This window comes from Cucurbita maxima, unplaced genomic scaffold, assembly GCF_002738345.1.
Source record: "Cucurbita maxima cultivar Rimu unplaced genomic scaffold, Cmax_1.0 Cma_Scf00026, whole genome shotgun sequence".
In the NCBI taxonomy this organism is placed as follows: domain Eukaryota; kingdom Viridiplantae; phylum Streptophyta; class Magnoliopsida; order Cucurbitales; family Cucurbitaceae; genus Cucurbita; species Cucurbita maxima.
Window position 1 is genome coordinate 767966 of NW_019272042.1, and position 21685 is coordinate 789650.

The 21685-nt window shown below is 36.6% G+C and overlaps 4 protein-coding genes across 6 annotated transcripts; 3 read left to right on the forward strand and 1 right to left on the reverse strand.

The window, feature by feature from the left end:
* The first annotated feature begins 1450 nt into the window (after positions 1-1450).
* On the forward strand, positions 1451-5655 carry LOC111499087 (kinesin-like protein KIN-10A). The gene is made up of 6 exons (XM_023150549.1): positions 1451-2431; positions 3265-3420; positions 3496-3603; positions 3683-3793; positions 3959-5188; positions 5267-5655. Exons 1-6 carry the CDS (start codon positions 1775-1777, stop codon positions 5492-5494), a joined length of 2490 nt encoding a protein of 829 aa, XP_023006317.1. The 5' UTR covers positions 1451-1774; the 3' UTR covers positions 5495-5655.
* Positions 5656-6524: 869 nt separating this feature from the next.
* Positions 6525-8089, forward strand: LOC111499090 (60S ribosomal protein L14-2-like). Its single transcript, XM_023150552.1, has 5 exons — positions 6525-6632; positions 6737-6838; positions 7370-7499; positions 7582-7694; positions 7778-8089. Exons 1-5 carry the CDS (start codon positions 6630-6632, stop codon positions 7829-7831), a joined length of 402 nt encoding a protein of 133 aa, XP_023006320.1. The 5' UTR covers positions 6525-6629; the 3' UTR covers positions 7832-8089.
* A 1222-nt stretch (positions 8090-9311) lies between these two features.
* Positions 9312-12916, forward strand: LOC111499088 (putative protein phosphatase 2C-like protein 44). The gene is made up of 5 exons (XM_023150550.1): positions 9312-9572; positions 9703-9993; positions 10657-10912; positions 11199-11296; positions 11987-12916. The coding sequence occupies exons 1-5, from the start codon at positions 9540-9542 to the stop codon at positions 12122-12124; spliced, it is 816 nt and encodes a 271-aa protein (XP_023006318.1). The 5' UTR covers positions 9312-9539; the 3' UTR covers positions 12125-12916.
* Positions 12917-12941: 25 nt separating this feature from the next.
* Positions 12942-21135, reverse strand: LOC111499086 (COP1-interacting protein 7-like). Of its 3 annotated transcripts, none has more exons than XM_023150547.1 (14): positions 20950-21135; positions 20765-20825; positions 20206-20385; positions 19293-19413; positions 19143-19212; positions 18842-18894; positions 18705-18760; positions 17964-18116; positions 17628-17857; positions 15729-17308; positions 14491-15573; positions 13965-14373; positions 13464-13526; positions 12942-13357 (listed from the first exon to the last, which is right to left on the reverse strand). In XM_023150547.1, exons 2-14 carry the CDS (start codon positions 20821-20823, stop codon positions 13293-13295), a joined length of 4122 nt encoding a protein of 1373 aa, XP_023006315.1. In that variant the 5' UTR covers positions 20824-20825; positions 20950-21135; the 3' UTR covers positions 12942-13292. The 3 variants fall into 3 exon arrangements, with proteins under 3 accessions (XP_023006315.1, XP_023006314.1, XP_023006316.1); XM_023150546.1 differs by having other exon boundaries at positions 13464-13529; XM_023150548.1 differs by lacking the exons at positions 18705-18760; positions 18842-18894; positions 19143-19212; ... (2 more) ...; positions 20765-20825; positions 20950-21135 and having other exon boundaries at positions 13464-13529; positions 17628-17898; positions 17964-18055.
* Between the last annotated feature and the right edge of the window lie 550 nt (positions 21136-21685).

Below are 21685 nucleotides of genomic sequence, written 5' to 3' on the forward strand. Positions count from 1 at the left end.
TTTGTTTGGATTTTAAAAACATTTCTAAAAATACATATCAATAAATGGAAATAATGTTTATAAATTTAATTTTCAATAACTAAATAATCAAACCGCGTAAATAATTTTGTATATATATTTAATATATATATGATCGAAAAGTAAAAATGTAAAAGGACGTTTTAAAGGCTTGTTTTTTCTTGTAGAATGGAAAAATGTAAATAAAAGGAGGGGCAAAATAGTAAAAGGATAAAGGTTTGACATTTATTATTAAAAAAAAAGGCAAAAGAAAATTGAATTCTCAATGGATTTTTTGTTTTCAAATGAAAGAAATTATGGTGTAATTACAATTTTTAATTACGGAATTAATTAGGTAACTTTCTCCATCATAACTTGGATAAGTTTATGTCGGATCTCACATATATATATACGTGAAATATTGAAATAAAATCTCTTATTTTCCAATAAGATTTGACTGTATGAAAGTGATGCATATTTAAAGATTCTTAGTAGCAATCGAGAACAAAGTTTTGTTGTAACAATCTAAACCTAATTGTCTGCTTTGACTTGTTATGTATCGTTCTCGTAGGTTTAAAACATGTATGTTAGGGAGAAGTTTCCAGATCTTTATAAGGAATGTTTTGTTCCCTCTCCAACTGACGTGAGGTCTCACATTTACGTATGTTTGCATAAACCATGTAGCATATAGTTTGATATCCTGGTCCAAGAGAAGAACCATGTATTTTTATTACTCAATGTTTCTAAAACTTTATTTTTTTCACATACAAGGAGAGTGAGCCATTTGGCGGTTGAGTCGTTGAGTCAAGGTCAGCATGGTTTAGCTTCCACACCATTTCATTTGTAGAGGTTAAGTTATGAGCCGGTTAAATTACATCAAATATTGTTCGGGTTTAGTTTAGGATTACAAAGTCGAGTGGTTACAAATGAAGTTTTGAATTGAATGGACTTATGGCTGCTGGCTTTTTGACTAAGAAAAAAAGTAAGAAGTTTCATGTTGAATTTCTAGGTTGACCAATTCAAACATAGTTTATTTTATTATTTTTTTTATTTTATTTTTAATAATTTCCTTTGATTTACTATAGGAGTCGCATTATATTATTTTTGGGTTTAAAATATGAAATTGTTGATGTTTGAAAATATAGACGTCTGAACATATTTAAATAATTTTATTTATTTTGTACGAAAATTTGTAAGAATATTCGAGAATATTTAGACCGGTCGTGTTTATTTTGTAGGATATATAAATGAGAATGTCTTGAATTGATGTATTATTCCAACACTATCCTCTATTATCGAATAAGTTATATATTTATTTAATACTATTAAAATTATATAATTTATTTTATGGGGTTAATAATTTAATATTTTAAATTATGAATTCAGTTCGTATTAATTTTACTTAAAAAAAAAAAAAAAGTTAATGGATATTTTCTCTAATTTTATTTTTATATATTCAACTAAATATAAAAGTGATAGGAAAACGCGGAAAAGAAAAATATGGAAGAAAAATAATTAAAAAATTGGACGTTGGGAAGTCGTAACGGCTATATTTTGTTTGAACTTCAAAGCGATACCCCATTTCTCCTTTTTTCCTCATTTCAACGGGTCTTCTTCTTCAATAGCTCTCTGTAATTCCTCATCCTTCCTAAATTAGCTTTCTTCATAATCCAATCTTGAAGTTCCTCGATCAAAAACCCTAGTGATCTGCAAATCAGTCTTCAAATCGAATCGAGGTAAATTCTTCTACACTTCTTTTTTCTTCTGGATCACTGTAATGGCTCCAACGCCGTCTTCGAAATCAAATCAAGGTCACATGAACCAATTGAGAACTCCTCAAGCAAAACGCCTCAATTTCAATCCCCCTAGGCCACATTTATCCCCTTTCCCCAATTCCGCCATTAAATACTCTCAATCGGAGCATCCGGTTGAAGTAATCGGCCGGATCCGAGACTATCCGGACAGGAAAGAGAAACCGGCTTCGATTCTTCAGATAAATCCCGACGGACAGAACGTTAGGGTTCGGGCCGATTTCGGATACCGGGATTTCAGTCTCGACGGAATTTCGCTGTCGGAAGAGGAAGATCTGGACACGTTTTACAAGAAGTTCGTCGAAGCGAGGATTCATGGCGTTAAGTTGGGTGAGAAATGTACGATTATGATGTACGGACCTACCGGTGCCGGCAAGAGCCATACGATGTTTGGCTGTGCGAAGCAGCCGGGGATAGTGTATCGATCGCTGAAGGACATTTTAGGCGATGGAGAAAGTGAAGCTGACACCGCTGCCGGCGCAGGTGGTGGCGAACATTTGAACGTTGGGATGTTTGTACAAGTTACGGTGCTGGAGATTTATAATGAAGAAATATATGATCTTCTATCGAGTAATTCTGGCGGAGGGCTAGGGCTTGGCTGGCCGAAGGGCAGTGCCTCTAAGGTAACATCACTCGACTCCCTACACTTGTTTCTTGAATTAGGTTAAAATAACATTTTGTTCTTCTTGGTCTTCGTACTTTTATGTCAAAGATTAGTGCCATAGTTTTGGGAAATGTTAGAAAGTGGTTCGTCCTGTTTGAGCTATTAAGTTATAGGAATAACGACTCTCCACAATGGTACGATATTGTCCACTTTGAGCATGAGCTCTCATGACTTTGCTTTGGGTTTTTCCAAGAGGCCTCGTAGCAATGTAGATGTATTCCTTACTTATAACCTCGTGATCATTCCCTAAATTAGTCAGCATGGTACTCCCTCCCAACAATCCTCCTTTCGATCAAAGTACACCATAGAGCCTTACCCTGAGTTCTATGTAGCCCTCGAACAGCTTCCCCTAAATCGAGGATCGACTCCTTTCTTTGGAATCATCGAACAAACTACACCCTTTGTTCGACACATGAGTCCCTTTTGACTACACCTTCGAGGCTAGCAATTTCTTTGTTCGACACTTGAGTTTTCTATTGACATGGCTAAATTAAGGGCATGACTCTTGATACAATGTTAGGAATAACGACTCTCAACAATAGTATGATATTGTCCACTTTGAGTGTAAGCTCCCATGTCTTTGCTTTGGGCTTACCCAAAAGATCTGGTACTGATGGAGATGTATTTTTTATTTATAAACCCATAATCATTCCCTAAATTAGCGTGGGACTCCCTACCAACAAGCTGTTCATACAAATATTTTTCATGGAGCCGAGAAAATGTGATCTGTTTTGTTTGCTTGGACTGTGATCTCAAAGGGACTGAAAGTTTAAGATCATTTTGTTGTTGCAGGTGAAGCTTGAAGTAATGGGGAAGAAGGCTAAGAATGCTACATATCTATCTGGGAATGAGGCAGGAAAGATCTCCAAAGAGATTCAGAAAGTGGAGAAAAGAAGGATTGTTAAAAGTACACTCTGTAATGAACGAAGTTCTAGAAGCCATTGCATGGTATGTTTGAAGAGCTGTCTTCTTTATCTAGTTGATTACGTTTTGTAATGCTTATTATCTTTTGGATTTTCATAGGTAATCCTCGACGTGCCAATGGTCGGCGGGCGCCTAATGCTCGTCGATATGGCTGGTTCTGAAAATATAGAGCAAGCTGGGCAAGTTGGATTTGAGGCGAAAATGCAGGTGAAAATAGTTTCAAGAACAGTCCATCCCCCCCTCCCCCTGTGCTCTTTAAGAACTAAATATTTTCTTTCAATCACAGACAGCAAAGATTAATCAAGGTAACATTGCACTGAAAAGAGTGGTTGAATCAATTGCCAATGGTGATTCTCATGTGCCTTTCAGAGACAGTAAATTAACTATGCTTCTGCAGGTAACTTTCCTCCCCTCGGTGAAATTTCTTATGCTTAGAATTCTTTGTTCTTGCTCAGATTGTGTTTCTAATGGTGATTCTCATGATGCTTACAATGTTTCTTTTTAGTTTTGCTCAGATTGTGACTGAAAGATTGATTTGGTTTGATCCAATTCTTCTGTTTAGGATTCTTTTGAGGATGATAAATCCAAAATTCTGATGATTCTGTGTGCCAGCCCTGATCCAAAGGAACTACACAAGACAATCTCTACGCTCGAATATGGTGCGAAAGCCAAATGCATTGTCCGTGGTCCTCACACGCCGATGAAGGATAAAGGCGGTGCGGACGATTCGGCTTCTGCTGTTATTCTGGGGTCGAGAATTGCAGCCATGGATGATTTCATTTTCAAGTTACAGAAGGAGAACAAACTCAGAGAGAGAGAGAGAAATGAGGCACATAGAGAGCTCATGAAGAAAGAGGAAGAGGTATCGGAATTGAGAGCTAAGCTCGAGCTAGCAGGGTCGAGAGGATCTGGCCTCGTGAGTGAGGACGAGATCAATTCGAAGGTGAACGAAAGAACTCAACTTCTGAAGCTTGAGTTAGAGAGGAAGCTGGAGGAGTGCCAGAGAATGGCCAATGAATTTGTTGAAGTGGAAAGGAGAAGGATGGAAGAAACAATAATGCAGCAACAACAAGAAGTTGAAATGTTAAGACGACGTTTAGAAGAGATCGAAACCGAGCTATTGAATTCCAGGGATGCCACGAGCGTCGACGTACACAAATCAAGGGACATGGATGGCTGTAAGCTTGCTAAAAGGCTCTTAGGAGTTTATGCTAGTGCTGATGCAAGTATGGTGAAGTCCATGGACCTTGACGTGGATGATCAAGAACCGACTCGCGAAGTAAAACTCATCGGCGGTGTGGATTATCATCCAACAACAACGAACAATGGTATCCAAAGCCTACTAGACAAAGTGAACGAGATAGTTGATCACGATGTGTTTTCATCGCGATTTGGGGATCGGGATAGAGTATGCCTGAGTACCGTGTTCGAGGAAGAAGAGGTAGAAGAGGAAGAGGAGAAGGAGGTTATAGAAGAAAAGCGAGTAGTGTGTACAGTTGAAGGACTCAACAAACTGACACCAAATGGTATGAACAAAAATAACCTTCCCAAGGAGAGATCAGAGATCGGCATCGGATTGATGAACGATAACGAACACTCGAAGGACACAGCGTTCTCAAGAAAATTGAGAATTCAAAATATATTTACTCTTTGTGGAAACCATAGAGAGCTCTCTCAACAAGTTGGCTCAACGCCTGAGAAGAAGAGATCAGATGATGCTGAAAATCAGCACCTATCATCTCCATTGAAGCCTGCACCAGATCATTACACTCAAATTCTTTCAGACCTGACGGTAATATTTATCGGTTTCGAAAATTTAGTTTCGTAGCGTAAGAACAATCATTTCGACTCGTGTTTGTTTACTTTGCAGAACCAGAATGGAGCATTGTTGACAGAAAATGAGGAGACAATGCAGGCTGTAAAGCTACAAGTAAAGGGAGGAGTAAACAGCCCTGGTGTTGTCCCATTGAGTCCAATTCCATTGTGCTCAAAGGAGAACCAGCTACCCGTCACGCCGAGCATCGTATCACAGCAACGCGATGGCCTATCGCCGCCGAGGCTCTGCGTTACGCCGTTCATCACTGTAAGAAGACACTGAGGGGAAAGGAAATGGGGGATTTATGTTAGGACTTTTACATATTTTGTTGTGGTTGAGTATATAGAGATGAATATACTCTTGTGTTGGACTGAACCCTGAAAAGTTGTTAATAGATTCATGAAATCTTCAATGTATTCAATTATATCTTATACTTTGTTATATATGGAACGTAGTCTTCCTTCCCATTATTGTTCTTCTAAGAATTTTTTTTTTATGTAGGATCTTTATTTCAAACATCTATCGGTGAATAACTCGATTATTCACCCGATTAACTCAGTTCTGCTAGTAATTCTATTTGGGTATGGAAGATTTTGTTGATTTATGGCTCCCATGAAATATTTTCGAGTCGAACCAAATTCATTTGAATTTATGTTTACCAGTGATGGACTTGAACTATTACAAATAGTATCAGACCTAGACACAGGGTGGTGTGTCAACGAAAACACTGGTCCCTTATAAGTCAAAGTGAACAACATTTGCTAATGGTGGACTTGTGGTGTGGTGTTACAAATGGTATCAGACCTAGACACTAGGTGGTGTGTTGACGAGACGTTGGCCCCATCGGGCCAAAGTAAACAATATTTTCTAGTGGTAGAATTTGACTATTACAAATAGTATCCGACATAGACACGGGTGATGTGTCAATAAAGACGCTGGTCCCTAGAAAGGTGGAATATTGAATGTGAGATCGGAGGAACAAAAATACTTTTTTATACAAATATTTGGGGTGAAAAGTATATATTTACTTTTACTTTTTTACTCTAAATGAAAAAAATAGAATCAATATCTTTATCAACTTAACCAACTAAATTTAATACTTTGTAATTGATTTTGGTTGAATTTATTATTTCATAGAAGTTAATTAGGTTGAAAACTTAATTAAAAAGAATTTATTTAAAATTTAAAAAAGAAACAAGAAAATAAAATGATGTGAAACGTGGGCCGGAAGAGGCCCAAAAGAAAGCCTTCAATTGGACCTAAACTTCCTTATAAGGCCCAATTTTATGAGTATCCAGTTAATTTGAGAGCCCTAGACAAAAGTTATTATAAAGTGCAGTAGGCCAACACTTTCTCCTTCCTTCCTCCATCGGCGCCGCTGCTCTCCACAGTTGTAAACCTCCCACAAGCCGCAAGAATGGTGAGAATCTCTCTGTAAATCATTTGTTTCTACTGTCTCTTATCTCTGCTTTGTTTTTCATTGTTTCAACCTGTTCATTTTGGTCTTTGGTTTTGTTTGTTTAGCCGTTTAAGAGGTACGTCGAGATCGGGAGGGTTGCCCTTGTCAACTACGGTGAAGATTACGGAAAGCTTGTTGTAATCGTTGATGTCATTGACCAGAATCGGGTAGGCACTCGCAATATCGTTTTATTCCATTTTTTGTAGATGTTATTCTGATGGTCTTTAGCAAGTCTTTTAGAGGAAAAAGCCGTAGTCTTATTAATGTTCGTAGCTTCTGTGGAAATTCGTATTATAGGGCTTGGTGATGTAACTGCTGGATATTGAACTACTTGTGTTTCAGTCTTCATGGTGTTTTTTTTTTTTGGCCATAAAATGTAATCCTTGAACTACTGGATAGTATTGCAAATTTTATAGATATTTTTGTTAGAACTTAAGAATCGATGGATTTATACACTACTTTATTTCATTTGTAGAGTGTTGATATTGGTGGTTGTCATTTCCAACATTCTTAATTGGTGGATTGAAGTTCTTTGATGCATGCAACTTGGGTTTTTGTTGCTTATCTGCAGAAGTATTAATTTTCTATTCTCTAGTAATTTTGTATCTTTTTGGAATGAGTGAATTTTATGACTAGTTCCTTAATGGAGCCTTTTGTTAAATCATCTGCATGACTAGTTTGATTTTTTGTTTGGACAGGCTCTGGTTGATGCCCCTGATATGGAGCGATCTCAAATGAATTTTAAGAGACTTTCCCTGACAGATATCAAAATTGATATTAAGAGGGTCCCTAAGAAGAAGGAGTTGATTGAAGCAATGAAAGCCGGGGGTATGGAGTAATTCCTTGCAATATCATCTTCTACTTGTATTGTTTTAGTATGCGCTTAATTGTGTTTCTATCCAATAATCAGATGTTCAGAAGAAATGGGAGAATAGCTCTTGGGGAAGGAAATTGATTGTTAAGAAGAGAAGAGCCTCTCTCAACGACTTCGACAGGTTCAAGCTTATGTTGGCGAAGATTAAGGTTTGTGCTGATTATCTAATGATGCACCACATTTTTAAAAAACAATTGATAACATTTGAACTTATGGGTCTTGGTTTATGCAGAGGGCTGGATTGGTTAGACAAGAGCTTTCCAAGTTGAAGAAGGCCGAGGCTTAGAGGGTCATTTATTCAACGGAATCTCTCATTTTGCTGTCATCTTTCATTTAACTAATGTAGGTCTTTGTTTTTTTTTGTTCCAAACTTTTGTTAGCAGTCTTTGTGTTCAACTTCTCACATTTAAATTATAGTACGCCAATTGCTTATTTGGATTTCAATACTCAACTTCATCACCCTCTATTCATTAGGTCCTTGTTTAAATTGGCTTGAATGATAGTTCTGGTTTTTCATTTCCTTAAAAAAGTTACTTTACTGTGAGTTAATGTCTCTCTATGATTTGCCCATTATTCTTCACGGTAGTTGATTAAGTAGCTTTTTTAGTGTATTCACTGAATTTATATGCTCCCTCTCCACATGTTGAACATAGAAAGAAAAATTTCTTAATCTTGTATCCAAATGTATATCCTTGTTCATAATTAGTGTAGGGTCTCTAGAGATTACTACCAGAATGCACCTTATTGTTGAGCTTGAAGCGTTGATCGCAATCTTAGGTTGGTTTGGATTGGGTCTTTTTTGTTTTTTTGAACTGCATAAGAACATTCAAACAAACCATTAGCTATGGATGTTTGATCCCTTCTAATTGAACTATGAAACATTTGAGTTGGTTTGTTAGTTTGTTTTTGAGTCCTTTACTAGTAGAGTAGCCTTCTAATTTCATTGGAGATTCGATTTTCGATATGGTTATTGGTATCTTTATTGGATTGACGTTGAGCTTTAATTCTATTCTTTCTTCTAACAAACCGAACCGAGAAAAAAAGAAAAAATTTCTCACTTTTGGAATAAATGTTTGTGTTTTGGCTTATTGCTCTTAGCCTCACTTTCAATCTTAATGGTAATCACTTCTGATTGTGTCAATTATTTCTCTAAAGAAAGTTCATAATTCAATTTTTTTTTTTTTTTTTTTTTTTTTTTGAGAGAGAGATTTGAAATTGTGTTTTTAAATATTATGAATAGTAATCTAAATGTAATCTTCAAACATTTCTAAATCTTATTGTTTACATATTTCAACTTAGTTCAATTTAATATATTCTTATAATGTGAAAATGTTTATTTGGGTCCAAGCTTTTGACCATTTGTATCGAAAATTTGACGTAAAATTTAGAGAAAAAAGTGAAAACTATTTTAAAAATATAGAGATGGAAGTGAATACTATTGTGAAAATATATGGATTAAATTGGTATTAAAATGAAACTGAAAGCAAACAATTAAATCTATTATGATTGAAGAAACGCAGGCATTGAGGATTGCAGTTTGAAGGACCAAATTTTTAGGAAAAAACCCTATCTGTTTGCTTCGCATTCCCATCTTCTTCTTCACGGGACGAAACAGAACTGAAAATATACAAAAAAAGGGACCAAACAGAACAGACCGTTACTTAAATGAGAATTCAAATTCAAATTAATAATTATCTTGCCAATTCATTCAACCCAAAAATGGAGTCTAATTATAATCATTTTTCTTTCTCCTTCTACAAATTCCCCCTTTTTCCAATTCAACCTCTTCACCACTTCAATCACTCCCCACTATTTACAAAAGAAAAAAAAAAAAAACTTTCCCCCAAGAAAATCCGAACCCCTTCACTGATAAATCCAGGAAAAATCTCTCGTTTTCCCTTGAAAACAAGGGAAACTCCACACACCCATGTGAAATTTTTCACTGGATTCTTCTCCTGTTCATCGAGGGGTCTCATTTCTTTAGATTTCTGAAAATGGGTCTTGAACATTTCCGTCTCAAACTCAAGGTAAACCCATCTTTATCATCTTAAACTACTGTTTCATTGCATTTTCGTCCCTTTCTTTCATCGAGCTGTATTAATGGCGGATTGTAAAATGGGAATCTCAAAATCTTGAAGATGGTGTAACTTTTTGTAGGCGCTTAGATTGGGAAGGTTTCTGACGAGGAATAGAAGGAGTAAAAGACGGCCGGCGGCGGCGGTGTGTAATCGGACGTGGATGGCGCCGGTGAACCATGGGTATCATATGGTGGCCGATCTGTCGTATTCGAGGAATTGGGAAGAGGAATCGGAGCACGACTCTGTTGTGGTGCAGAGAGAGCAGATGGATGGGATTGAATTATGGTTTTTTGGGGTTTTTGATACTCAAATTGGCGACGAAGTCATCAAGTTCATGCAAACCCATTTCTTTGATAAGAACTTCAAACAGGTCAAATCTCAACATTATCTCCATTCTTCTAACCCTTTTAATCTTCAATCTCTTGCAGAATAAATTACCCTTCAATGCTTGTTTTTTGTTCATATTACATCATAAATGGTAACTAGTAGATGACCCCTTTGAGGACTTTTCTTGATCAAATAAAGTTTTCTAATCTAGAATTACCAATTTTATTTTGTTGGTGGGCGATGGTGCGAGATCCTATGTCTCGCAACGAAACATTTCTTATAAGAGGACGTTTCGTCTTAAAATTGTGATGCTAATGACAATACATAATGGGTCAAAGTGGATAATATATGTTTGCAGTGAGCTTGGACGGTTACAAGTGGTATCAGAGACAGTCACTAGACGGTGCGAGACACTAGTCTGAGTAGGGCTAGATTCTCTCTCTAGCATATGCATTTTAAAATCGTAAGATTGACGACAATACGTCAATACGTAACGGACCAAAGCGGACAATATCTGTCAGTGAACTTGGGCTGTTACATATAGGAACATAATTAGGGAATACGAAGGTGGAGAGTTGTTTAGATGATTTTCGTCCCAAGTTAACGTACTCGAGATTCTCAAGTTTCTCGAATACTTTGATTATCTAGTAAGTTATAGATTATATTGTACTTAAAATCGTTATTCTTCATATGGTATAATTTGCAGTCTCAAGTAAAGAGGAAGGGAAGAGAAGCAATGAAGAAAGCACATGTGAGTGTAAGAAGTAAGGTGAAAGAAGCAAAGGAAGGGAAGGAGGCATGGAAAATGGGATCATCTTCAGCATTGGTCATGGATGGAGATAGATTGGTGATTGCTACCATGGGGGACTACAGAGCCATTGTATGTGAAAATGGTCTGGCTCGTCAAATAAGCTGTGATCAAGATCCAACTAAGCAACGTTGGCACCGTAGATTAATGCTCGGTAATCTTCATTCTCTACTCACTCGACTCAGTGTATTTTCAAGCTCGAATGTCCTTAGGTAAGAAAACAACCAAAAAATCCCGTTAGAGCCTCTAAAATGAAACTTAAGTAACATGTGAATGACATGAACTTAGATGCCACCAAATCCCGAAGATAACCCAAGCTTGGACGATATCTTGTTGGTTAACATGAAGCGTTTTAGAGGAGGTCGAAAAGTACACTTATAGTATGAAGTGAATAATATCATCTATTGTATAACTTTTAATTCGATGGAGCTTCTCCTCAGGAATGAAACCTTGGAGAAGCTCCGAACTTGTGGTTGCAGCTAAAAGAATCAACTCGGAAACGGAATTCGTGATATTGGGAAGCAATGGCATATGGGAGGTAAGATATGAACTCCAAGAACATTTACATCTTCCGCATGAACAGATCTTGGTCAAATGTATTGAAATCCAGTTCTGAAATCAACATCATATCTTAACAATATTGCTTTTATGAGTGCATATATAATATATACATATCTTCAAGTTTACTGCATTTTATGTTCATTGTCAAAGAGCTTGCTTCAACTATGGTTTTTAAAGAGAATTTAAAAATTTCAAACCAAATGAACTCGATTATTTCAATATCTATATCGTTTTCTATCTCGTTTGAGAGTTTAATCTAATTTCTTTTCATAACTTTTGTAATGGAACGACCACTAACATAAGCTTCTTCCTTTTTCAAAGATAAGGTTTAAGATTTCACATCCATCGCAAGTGGAAAGTTTGAAAGCTTTTTTTTTTTTCTTTTTTTTTGACTTCGATAAGATACTGTTGGAATTTTTTGTTCGGAGACATTTCAATACATAGGTCATTTGGATATTCCTTTCGGTCTCTGCCTTTTATGTTTGGTGATCAATCAGGCCGATCCTTTGGTTTGAAATTTCTTCGTTTGGCCATAACTTATTGTAGTGGACATTTAAGGGGTAGTGGTATGCAAGAGAGGAAGCTAGGCTTGGTCTTGCATGTCCGAGTGTATATAATTTTTTTGAAAGAATGATATCTGTGATTAATATTTGAAAAGGAAATTCAGGTAATGAAGAACCAGGAGGCTGTGAATCTGATAAGACACATAGAAGACCCACAAGAAGCAGCAGAGTGTTTGGCGAAGGAGGCCTTCACCAGAATGAGCAAAACCAGCATTTCTTGTTTGGTCATTCGTTTCGACTAAATTTAGTCTTTCCTTTTTCTTTCTCTTCTTATCTATTTGCTCCCTAATCTGTTTACACTTTGGGTCATAATTGCTATGCTGTAAATATGAGCCATACCATTTGGTTTTTCCTGTAATAAATTTTGGACATCTTATTCCTTAAATTTTCCTTCACATATATATTCTTTTAATCCCGTTTCTAAATTTATTGTTAAAAGTTAGGCTTGTTCAATAAGTCAAGAAAGGCTGTATCATATAATTTATAATTATCTACTTTCTCTTCCATCTGTTTCAAAAGTTAACCTTATCGGTCAGAGTCAACTCTACTTAGGAAAGGAGATCTCACTAGTTGGGTATGTTAACGTAATCTCACCCATAATCAAGTTAGTCAATCTAAACAAATGATTTACAAATAATGAAATGATGTATATATGCATGAAATAAAAGAATAAAATGCAATTCAATTGGTTAAAATATATATTCTCGATCAAGATATTTGGTTACCAAAGAAATATATGCAAAGGTACCCGTTAAACATAGAGCTATTCTATAAAATCTACTTTAGAACGGATATTCTCATGTATGGAATCCACTCTAAGAGGATGTATCTTAGGGCAGCAGTGAGGATAATCCACTCTAACAAGTGGAGGATTAGTAACAGCTAGTAACTATGATGATGAATTGATGATTGATTATCGTATTCATGACAGAAGTACCTATTTCAGACTTGATGCCCGTCCCTTGGCTCGGAGTTCGAACGAGCACATTTGAGAATGACATCGCCTCCTGTCTCTATTCTCCTACAATCATTTAGACAATAAAGGAAACATTGTGTTCGTCCATCCCTTGAGTAGTATGAGATCCAGCTTTTTTTTTTTTCTTTTTCCCCAGTTTGTGGTTATGGCTGCAACCAGCTAAACAGTAGATCAAATTTTGCATAATTTGAAACTGGTTTTTCATTTAATAAGCCATAATGGATACTACATGGAAATTCATCACTGGAAAAATATGTAAAATATACAATGACCATGCTTAAGATAACGCTACTGAGAATATTTCATAAAAGATCAAAAAACAAACCGTTGTATTCTTCACAACCCAATCAAGGCTTGCGCTGCGCAAAAGACAAGCTTGAACTTTATGGTTCCTCAACTTCACATATTTAAGAGCACCACAAAATTGTGTCATGTTATGCAGTTCTCTTTTCACTGTTCTTGCTTCGGAAAGGTGATAGCAGGGAAAATGCACGAGAAGCTGTAGCAAGAACAAAAAATACATTTGAATTTGAGACCATAATGATCTTACAAGATGAAGACAATAGGGAAAAATAGAAACATATCAAATCATTGGCAATGCTTACACTTCTGAGTTTTGCAGGCAGTGGGGGTTTTGTCTTGAGAAATCAGATTTTTCAATGTAGGAACTGCTGGCAAAACAAAGGGTTTAAAGATATATTTGTTTCAAAGTTACATATACGCTCACAAAGCAAGATCAACAGAAACAAACACGTGGAAACATCATTGTCATATTTTTGCCAAACATGAGCTTTTCCATCATCCAACATGATAATTAAAAGTCTAAAAGAACAGAAACTGTGCCGTAGTAGTTAGTTAGAGCGATATATGACTTCTGATGTGTCGTTCAGTTCTCCATATTAATATGAAAAATGTACATGTGACTCAGCTAAATGAGTTTCAATTCAAGATGAAATATTGTTATATCTAAAGTGCTTAATTAGATAGTAGAATCACTTTTGTAGCATCATCTTTGAACTCTCAGATTAATGTATCAGATTGTTACTAGAAATATAGGCATTTTCGTCATCTGCTCAGCAAGTATCAAGCAACTAATATAAGTTTACCTTCATTGTGCGGAGTGGTATTTGTCCCAACATCATTGGCTTCAGAACCAGTTGCGCTGGTATTATCTGATTCATCATTATGCTCATCTGTAGCTGGGCTTTGATTCTTTCTTCCAAACTTCAGAAACAATCCAAGTCCTTTAGATGATTTTTTTGCCTCGGGTTTCTCTAATACTTCAGGAATCTTTTCCAATAGTGCGTTTCCATGATCAGGAACATAAGATTTAGCCGTTTCAGTGCCTGATGCTGCACTCTCCAAATTTGATGGGGTTGCTTTTCCATGCTCCGAAATGCGTGTGTAAGGATCTTCAAAAGACGAAACTCGAGCATGTGGAGCTTTATACAATTTTTCAGTCGTAGTAGGAGATGAAAAGTTTTGTGCTTCCTGATCTGCACCATTCACCGTCACCTGAACAAAGGAGCTTATATGTAAGACTATCTAGGGTTCAACTTGTTCTGTAAGCATTGCACTGTTCAAAGAATTCACTGAAAAACTTTCCACATCTGAGGAAGCAGTCAATCATACCTCACGAGAACTCAACTGACCCTGTGATTGGCGCTTGATGGGTTCTCTATTAACACCGGACACTTTAATTTGGGGATTAAGAGCATTGGTGGCAGAATATTCTGATGGGATATCAGTTTTTCCCTCCATTTTGTGCTTGCTATATGTCCTTCGGTCGCAAAGATTGTCTTGAGAAGCAGGACCTGTACGGATGGAGGGCTTCTCACATTCATGCATTACAACAGTCTTCTCAACAACAGGGTTGTCATCCAGTTCATTATGATGTGAGACTTTGGCAGTGATTTTTTCCATGGAAGCACAAGCAACATCAGAAACTGAAGAACAATTAACGCTCTGCGTCATTTCTTTTGCTAATGAGTTGCCAATTGTAGCACCAGGTCCCTTGGGCGTTCTAATTTTAAGTTCCGGAAGAGTTGCAGCCTTGCTCTTATCCAAATTCATTATAGCTGATATCTTCTTTTTGCTATCAGTCTCATTAGATACCTTCTTTTCGCTGTCAGTCTCATTAGATATCTTCCTTTTGCTATCAGTCTCATTAGATACCTTCTTTTTGCTGTCAGTCTCATTAGATATCTTCTTTTTCCCCTCCGTCTCATTTGTTAGTTTTGCCTTCAAAGCTGGCTCAGTGCTCCGCGCCTTGAAAGAAGTAGAATGATTGCTGATACTCATTTTTGGCTCTGATAATCTTCTAATTCGAGCCATGGATACTTTTTTATCATGTGGAGCCTCACTGTTTTCTTTCTTTAGTTTATTTAATGAAGGTACAGATTGACTTAACCGGTTTCCAGCTAAGTGATTTATACCATTCAATCTGCTGGGTTTTGCAGCACTGTTGGAATCATTGGAACCAATTGAAGCGGTTCTGATGGAGAACCTTTGCAGAGGAGATGATGGTCCTGGATCTGAATCACTAAATTTTGACCCTTTCTGAGAGCTCGGTGACATTTTTGTTGGCAGGAGCTTTCTAGTTTGTTGAGAGGGCAATGATGACTGAGCAGCAGTATTGCTGTTGTTACCCCTTGCTGCAATTCTCTTCTGCCTCTCAAGCTTTAAAGTTTCTATTCTTTTTATTGCCTCCTCCTCCTGGATAGAAGAATTTAGAATAAGTTATATATCCTGAACAAACTAGCCAGAAAACACACAAAAAAAAAAAAAAAAAAAAAAGATTCTGCAACTTTTGAGACATGACTAGCAAAAGAAAAAAATTTACATGAAGAAAAACATTTCTAATATGATACCTTCTCCTTCTTCAATTTCTGGAGATCAGCTTTATAACTTCTTAGCTTTTCAGCACGTGCTCGTGCTTCATCTAAAGGACTCAACTTAGATGGCTTTCCCTTCCTTATTGGCCCGCCAGTTTTTCTGTCAGGAGTAACTTTTGGCTTTCGATCATTGTCCAACCTTTTAGTCCCTTGTTTAACATCAGTCACCATTTCCTTCTTTTTATTCACAGCTTGTACACGTCCAGCATGGACTTGCATTTCATATTCTGAAGCAGGATCATAGCCGCCAGCAGGTTCGTTTTCTGTTTCACGCTTTGGCACCAGATTCAGTACATCTGGCTCGTAGTCAGCAACTCTATTGGACAAGTTTTCTGCCTTACGATTTGAAGATGGAAACTCAGAATCCATGTCAACAGCACTTCTACCTTCCTTTCCTACTGCATCCATTGATGTCGATCTTAATGTAACTATGTAAGAATCACCATCTAAATTATTTGAAGAACTTTTATCATAACTCATTTTTGTATTATCAAAGCCACCTGCAGCTAATGGATCCGAGTAAGCGTTAGAATGAGTTTGACCTTTTTGTCCATAAACTATAAAATCATCACTACCAGGCCTCCTGTAGCCATTTCTTCCTCCATCTAGTTCTGTAGCCTGCACGTTCAAATGACCATCTCCAGATAGACTATCTCCTCTGGAAGTTAATAATTCATCATTTGATGCTCTTGACATGCGGTTGATTCTTCCACCAACTCGATCAATGTCTGTAGCACCATTTTCTCGGATTTCATTTTTGCTCCATCCTTGAGCAATCAATGGATCATCACCAACTTTATTTTGTTGCTTTTTCTGCTTCGTCTCCCTTTCCAAGGTAAACAGGCTTTGATCAGCATGATGTTTATCCCCATCAGCATCCCGAAGTAAAAGGCTTTGGAATGCCTGCCAATGTCCATCTGCTTCTGGTGAAACAGTTTTTGCAGAAGTATTTGATTGATCTCCAAAATTTAGATGTTTTCCTTTGCTCCTTGACGATCTAGGTGATTTCTTGTGTTTAAGTTCCGGACTAATAGCCTGTGAATCTCCATCTTCACCACTTTCACTATCAGACCGTGAATCTGTTTCACTGCCTGATGAGTTGTGTCTCTTCGATGCAATGTAGTTGATGTTGCGGATGACAACCACACTCGACTTCTTTTTACCTGATCGACCAGCTTTTCTTGGATCTTCTGAAGCTTCGTGCTCTGATTCTGCATCATCTGGTGTTCTTGTTTCTGAAGCATTCGACTCCCAGGCCTCTGGTTCCATCGACTTATCTCCACTATCCATGGAGTGCCTTTTGCCTCCCATTTTTTTACCATCACCCGGGCGGGAATCCTCTGTTACTGGATAATGTGGATGAAAGAATGGGCTACTCCCTGCATAGTTCTGATAGTAAGGCATTCCTTGCATGGGGTATCCTTGAAAGACAGGTAATGCACCTGGAGGAGAATTGATGGGCCAGGGAGGGTAGACATGATGAGGATACTGCCCTTGAAGATACTCCTGGTGGCCTGGTGGTGACTGGTACATCATAGGTGTCCGTGTATTTCCATCTGCGAAAATGAGTGACAAAAAAAATTTAACCCAAAATTGAAAAGAGTAAAACAAGCAGCATTGTATAAGGCAGACATGTAGTATCGCTAGTGTTTCTTAGTCTATAGATTTGATAAAAAAATCAGGAGACTGTAAAAACAACTTCAATTATTGATCGACACTCTATCAGTTAAAATTAGTCCCATGGCTGTTACTTTGTCACAAATATAATGATGTTGCATGGACATTTTAAGTCTAAGACAAAAATTAGGAAAGCTTCAGTTTAGAATACATAATTTAACCAAATTTTATCAGATTCCCAATGTTGCCATATCACACCTGCACTTGCATTCCCCTTATTTGTCGGAGATGGTTCGCTTTGAGATTCAGACAATGCTTCTCTAGATTCTGTCTGCTTGTCAGTCATACTTGTAAGTATAATGCCTGATGCATTCATGGAAGGGGAAAAGTCTGCTCGGCTGGACAGTGCTTCTGCTGCTTCAATTTCAAGCCATTGGCCACTTTCATGCTTTCTTTTCCACAGTTCTTTGAATTTTATGCATGCATCCCTATTTGTTTGCAGCAAATTATTCACACAATGAGTCATCAACTGCAAGAAATATGATGTCAACATTAACATATTTTGGTTAGCTAGAAATATGAATCTCTGCGTACATCAATCGCGAGGCTCCAAAGCTGTTGGCAAATGATATCAAGGGTGACAACCGATCAATGTCAAAACCAGCAGCAACAGCTCGAGCAAAGGCCATTCCTTGCTCCTTTTGCAGCATAGTTTTGCGTGTCTCCAAGACTTTGAGAAGCTGGGCTCTAATGGGATTAAAGCAAATTAAAAATACTCACAGCAAAGTTATGAAAGTCCATTGCATAATTATCCTTACCCTAAAGGATGACAACACCAGACAAACTTTAATTTACTTCTTTATTTGCAAACTTAATATTTGTTTGTGTCATGGAAAGGGAAAAAATGATGGAAGGACATTCAACTCTGCAAAATAGTTTGAACAAATAAACCGTGGGAGGACCTTTGCATCTGTGATATGGAAGTGAAGAAGTTAAAAAGAGAGGCAACAACTTGAGAAGAACCTAATTGGGATCAGTCCTTTCTATGCAAGGGAAATTGATTTGAAAAATAAGATAAAATTCTCTAATTGCAATCATATAAAGTAAAAAAAAAAAAAAAATTGAAAAATAGTGTGAAAAATGGAATCAAATTACATATTAGAATGTCGAAGTTGCCACATGAGATTATGTGTTGTTAGCTACTGTTACATCTAGGCAAGGCTTGCAATAGGCATACATAGGCATATTAGTATTCAAGATCCTAAGTGAGTATTTGCAATTGTTCACTAGGCTAAATTTTATAACAAATCTATTTAAGTCGAGGATGGTATGTACTTTGAGTTCTCCTCTGACATCATATGTCCATTGGCCTCCAATGATTTTGCATCAGGCTGCCAGATTTTTTAACAAAGAAAATTAAAATAAAGAAGTGAAATTTAGTTAGCTCAAGAGCATAATTGAGTACCACTTACCTTGTATAGAACAATGGCTTTCTCCTCGTTACCATCCAGAAGAGGCTTGCTTGCTGTTAAAGACCACATAAATCAATTTAGTTGTTAAAAATTGCACAGTATTTAAGGTACATAGATATCAACTTAGTAAACAGAACTTTCGCTTCATATTCAAATATGGTAGTAACTCATCCTGAAAGAAGATAGAGTAAAACAGAAAAGACTAAGAAGCAATGACAATATTTTGATTATCCAATATCAGGATTTCAACTCAAATGTAAATATAATCTATGTTAAGAAAATGAAAAAATATTCTACATGCCTCCATTGATTTTAGAACCTTCGGTGGCGCTTTCGGTAGGCTTTGTAGGCTTTCCTTGCTTGTCATCTACCTGTTGAATGAAACTGAACTGAAAGATGGACCTTTTGGGTGAACATGATGCGTATTAATAATATGTTAGAATATGCTTACAACATTTGGTCCCATGTCACTGTTGCCCTGAATCACGATTGCCTCCTCAATTTGTAAGATCTCTGATTCAATAGTGTACACCCGTTCCAAGATTTCAGGGGTGCTCACAAATCGGACAAACCTAAAGGTGGAAATTGATCAGTATATGACTATCTACTAACATTAATTGTCCAAAAAAAAAAAAACTCAATACTAAGGCTGAGTAACACATGGCCGAACCTATGACAATTTACCCAAAATTTTAAATTTTGCTTACATCTTTTAAACAAAATTTACATTTACTATAGCTATACATTTTTTTAGTCCTATCGCTTCACATATACTTATTTTGGATTTCGTTAGGAAACTTTTAGCAATTTTATTGTGTGAAGCAAAATTTGGGAACTTGATAGAAAATGGGACTCTCTCAAACTATGAGGCCTAAGGCGATCACTTCATTTGCCCATACCTCATGTAGGCAGTACAATAACAGGCTATTGGGAATTCAACATGAGTACACGTTAAATTTGCAATGGATGTTACTCGTTGGGCACTTAATATGGACACATTTATATTGGTTCCAGAGGCAATAAATGTTAGGAATCACAACCCTCCACAATGGTATAGTATTGTCCACTTTGAGCATAAGCTCTCATGGCTTTGCTTTTGGCTTCCCCAAAAAGTCTCATACGAAAGAAGATAGTATTCCTTACTTATAAACCCATGATCAACCCCTTAATTAGCCGATGTGGGACTCCTCTCCCAACAATTCTCAACAATCCTCCCCTCGAACAAAGTATACCATAGAGCCTCCTCTAAGGCCTATGGAGCCCTCGAAGCCTCCCCTTAATCGAGACTCAACTTCTTCTTTGGAGAATAATATTGATGTATATTTATGAATGGGAGAAATGTAGGTTCATAATATCAATACAACCTCTCCATGGTACCCTTTGTGAACCATGTTCTATCACTGCGAGGGTCTGGCTCAAGAATAATGGAATAACCACCTCTGGCCATCTGTTCTTGTGCAGTCTTCAAATGGGCAAGAAAAGGATTCAACAAACCCGAAGCTATCTTCTCAGACTTTCTATTTGCAGATAGAATCAAATCACACCTGATTTTAGTGGGAGAAAAAGAGAGATGGTTCATTATCACTAGAGAGTTCAATCATTCAATGTTTACACAAGTAAAAATGCTGCTACAATCTTAACAGATAAATCCTTAAATAAAGAAAAAAAAAACTAGAAGAAATTCATAATAGCAGGTCAGAATGAAAACAAAATCCAAATATTGTGCACCAAGAACTAATCAAAGCTAAAATACTAAAACCGTGAATTGGCTTCTAAAGCCGAACGCGGCATAGCAGATCGCTTGAAGCAAAGAAGTTCATCAGAACTATTGACAAGAAATCAAAAGCATGTAAAATCTAATCTAATTCTTCAAACATTGGCAACAATTGTAAATTAACTCAAATAATAAGGCAAGAACAAAACCTGGTTCGAGTAGGTGTGAGCTGAAAAGTGGCCGAATCAAGCCTAGTCGAAGACTTCATGGCTGCAACAAAAAACCTGATCAGAAAAACGAAACTCAACAAGTACAATACAAAAACCAAGGAATTAGGCTTAAAAGAGAGATCAGAACAACAAATAAAAGGAAATGAGAAAGAAACAGAACATACCGAAAGACAGAAAAGCAGGTTTGTGCCACCAAAATATGAGCTCGAAACTCCAAGTAAAAAGTTGAAGAAGAAACCTAAAGAAAAAAGAGCATTTAGCTCTAAAGATGAGCTTTAATGGCTGCCGCCATGAGAGAGAGAGAGAGAGAGAGAGAGAGAAAGCTGCAGCAGCGACCAGCAAAAGAATCCAAGACTTGTAACTTTTTGGTTGGGCTGAAATGGAAAATAGGGAGAAGATGAGGGGTACATTTGGAAATAAGAATAAAGTCGATAAACAACGGCATGGTCGAACCGCTGCCAGAAAGCGACACAGATAGAGCCGGAAATTATTAATTATTAATTATTAATTATTATATTATTATATTATTATATTATTATATTAACATAAATATCCATAAAATGTTGTTTTTTTCTTCAAAATTAGGGAATATGTAGAAAATGCTTTGCAATAATATTAATTTTTCCTTCTATAATGGTAGAAATTAAAATTAAATAAATCTTACATTTTAATTAAGCTCGTTGAACAAGTTAATTAATGATTAATCCGACCATAATTTATTGAATAAATACAATAGTTATAGTTCCAACATTAATATTGTTAATTTTATTATTTTATTGGTATTTAAAAATTACAACTTTTTTTACTTAAAAAAATGTAATTGATATGTCATATTTATGGTAGCCTTCTATTTATGAATATATTAGTTAAGAAATTACTTTTAAGATATACAATAAATTA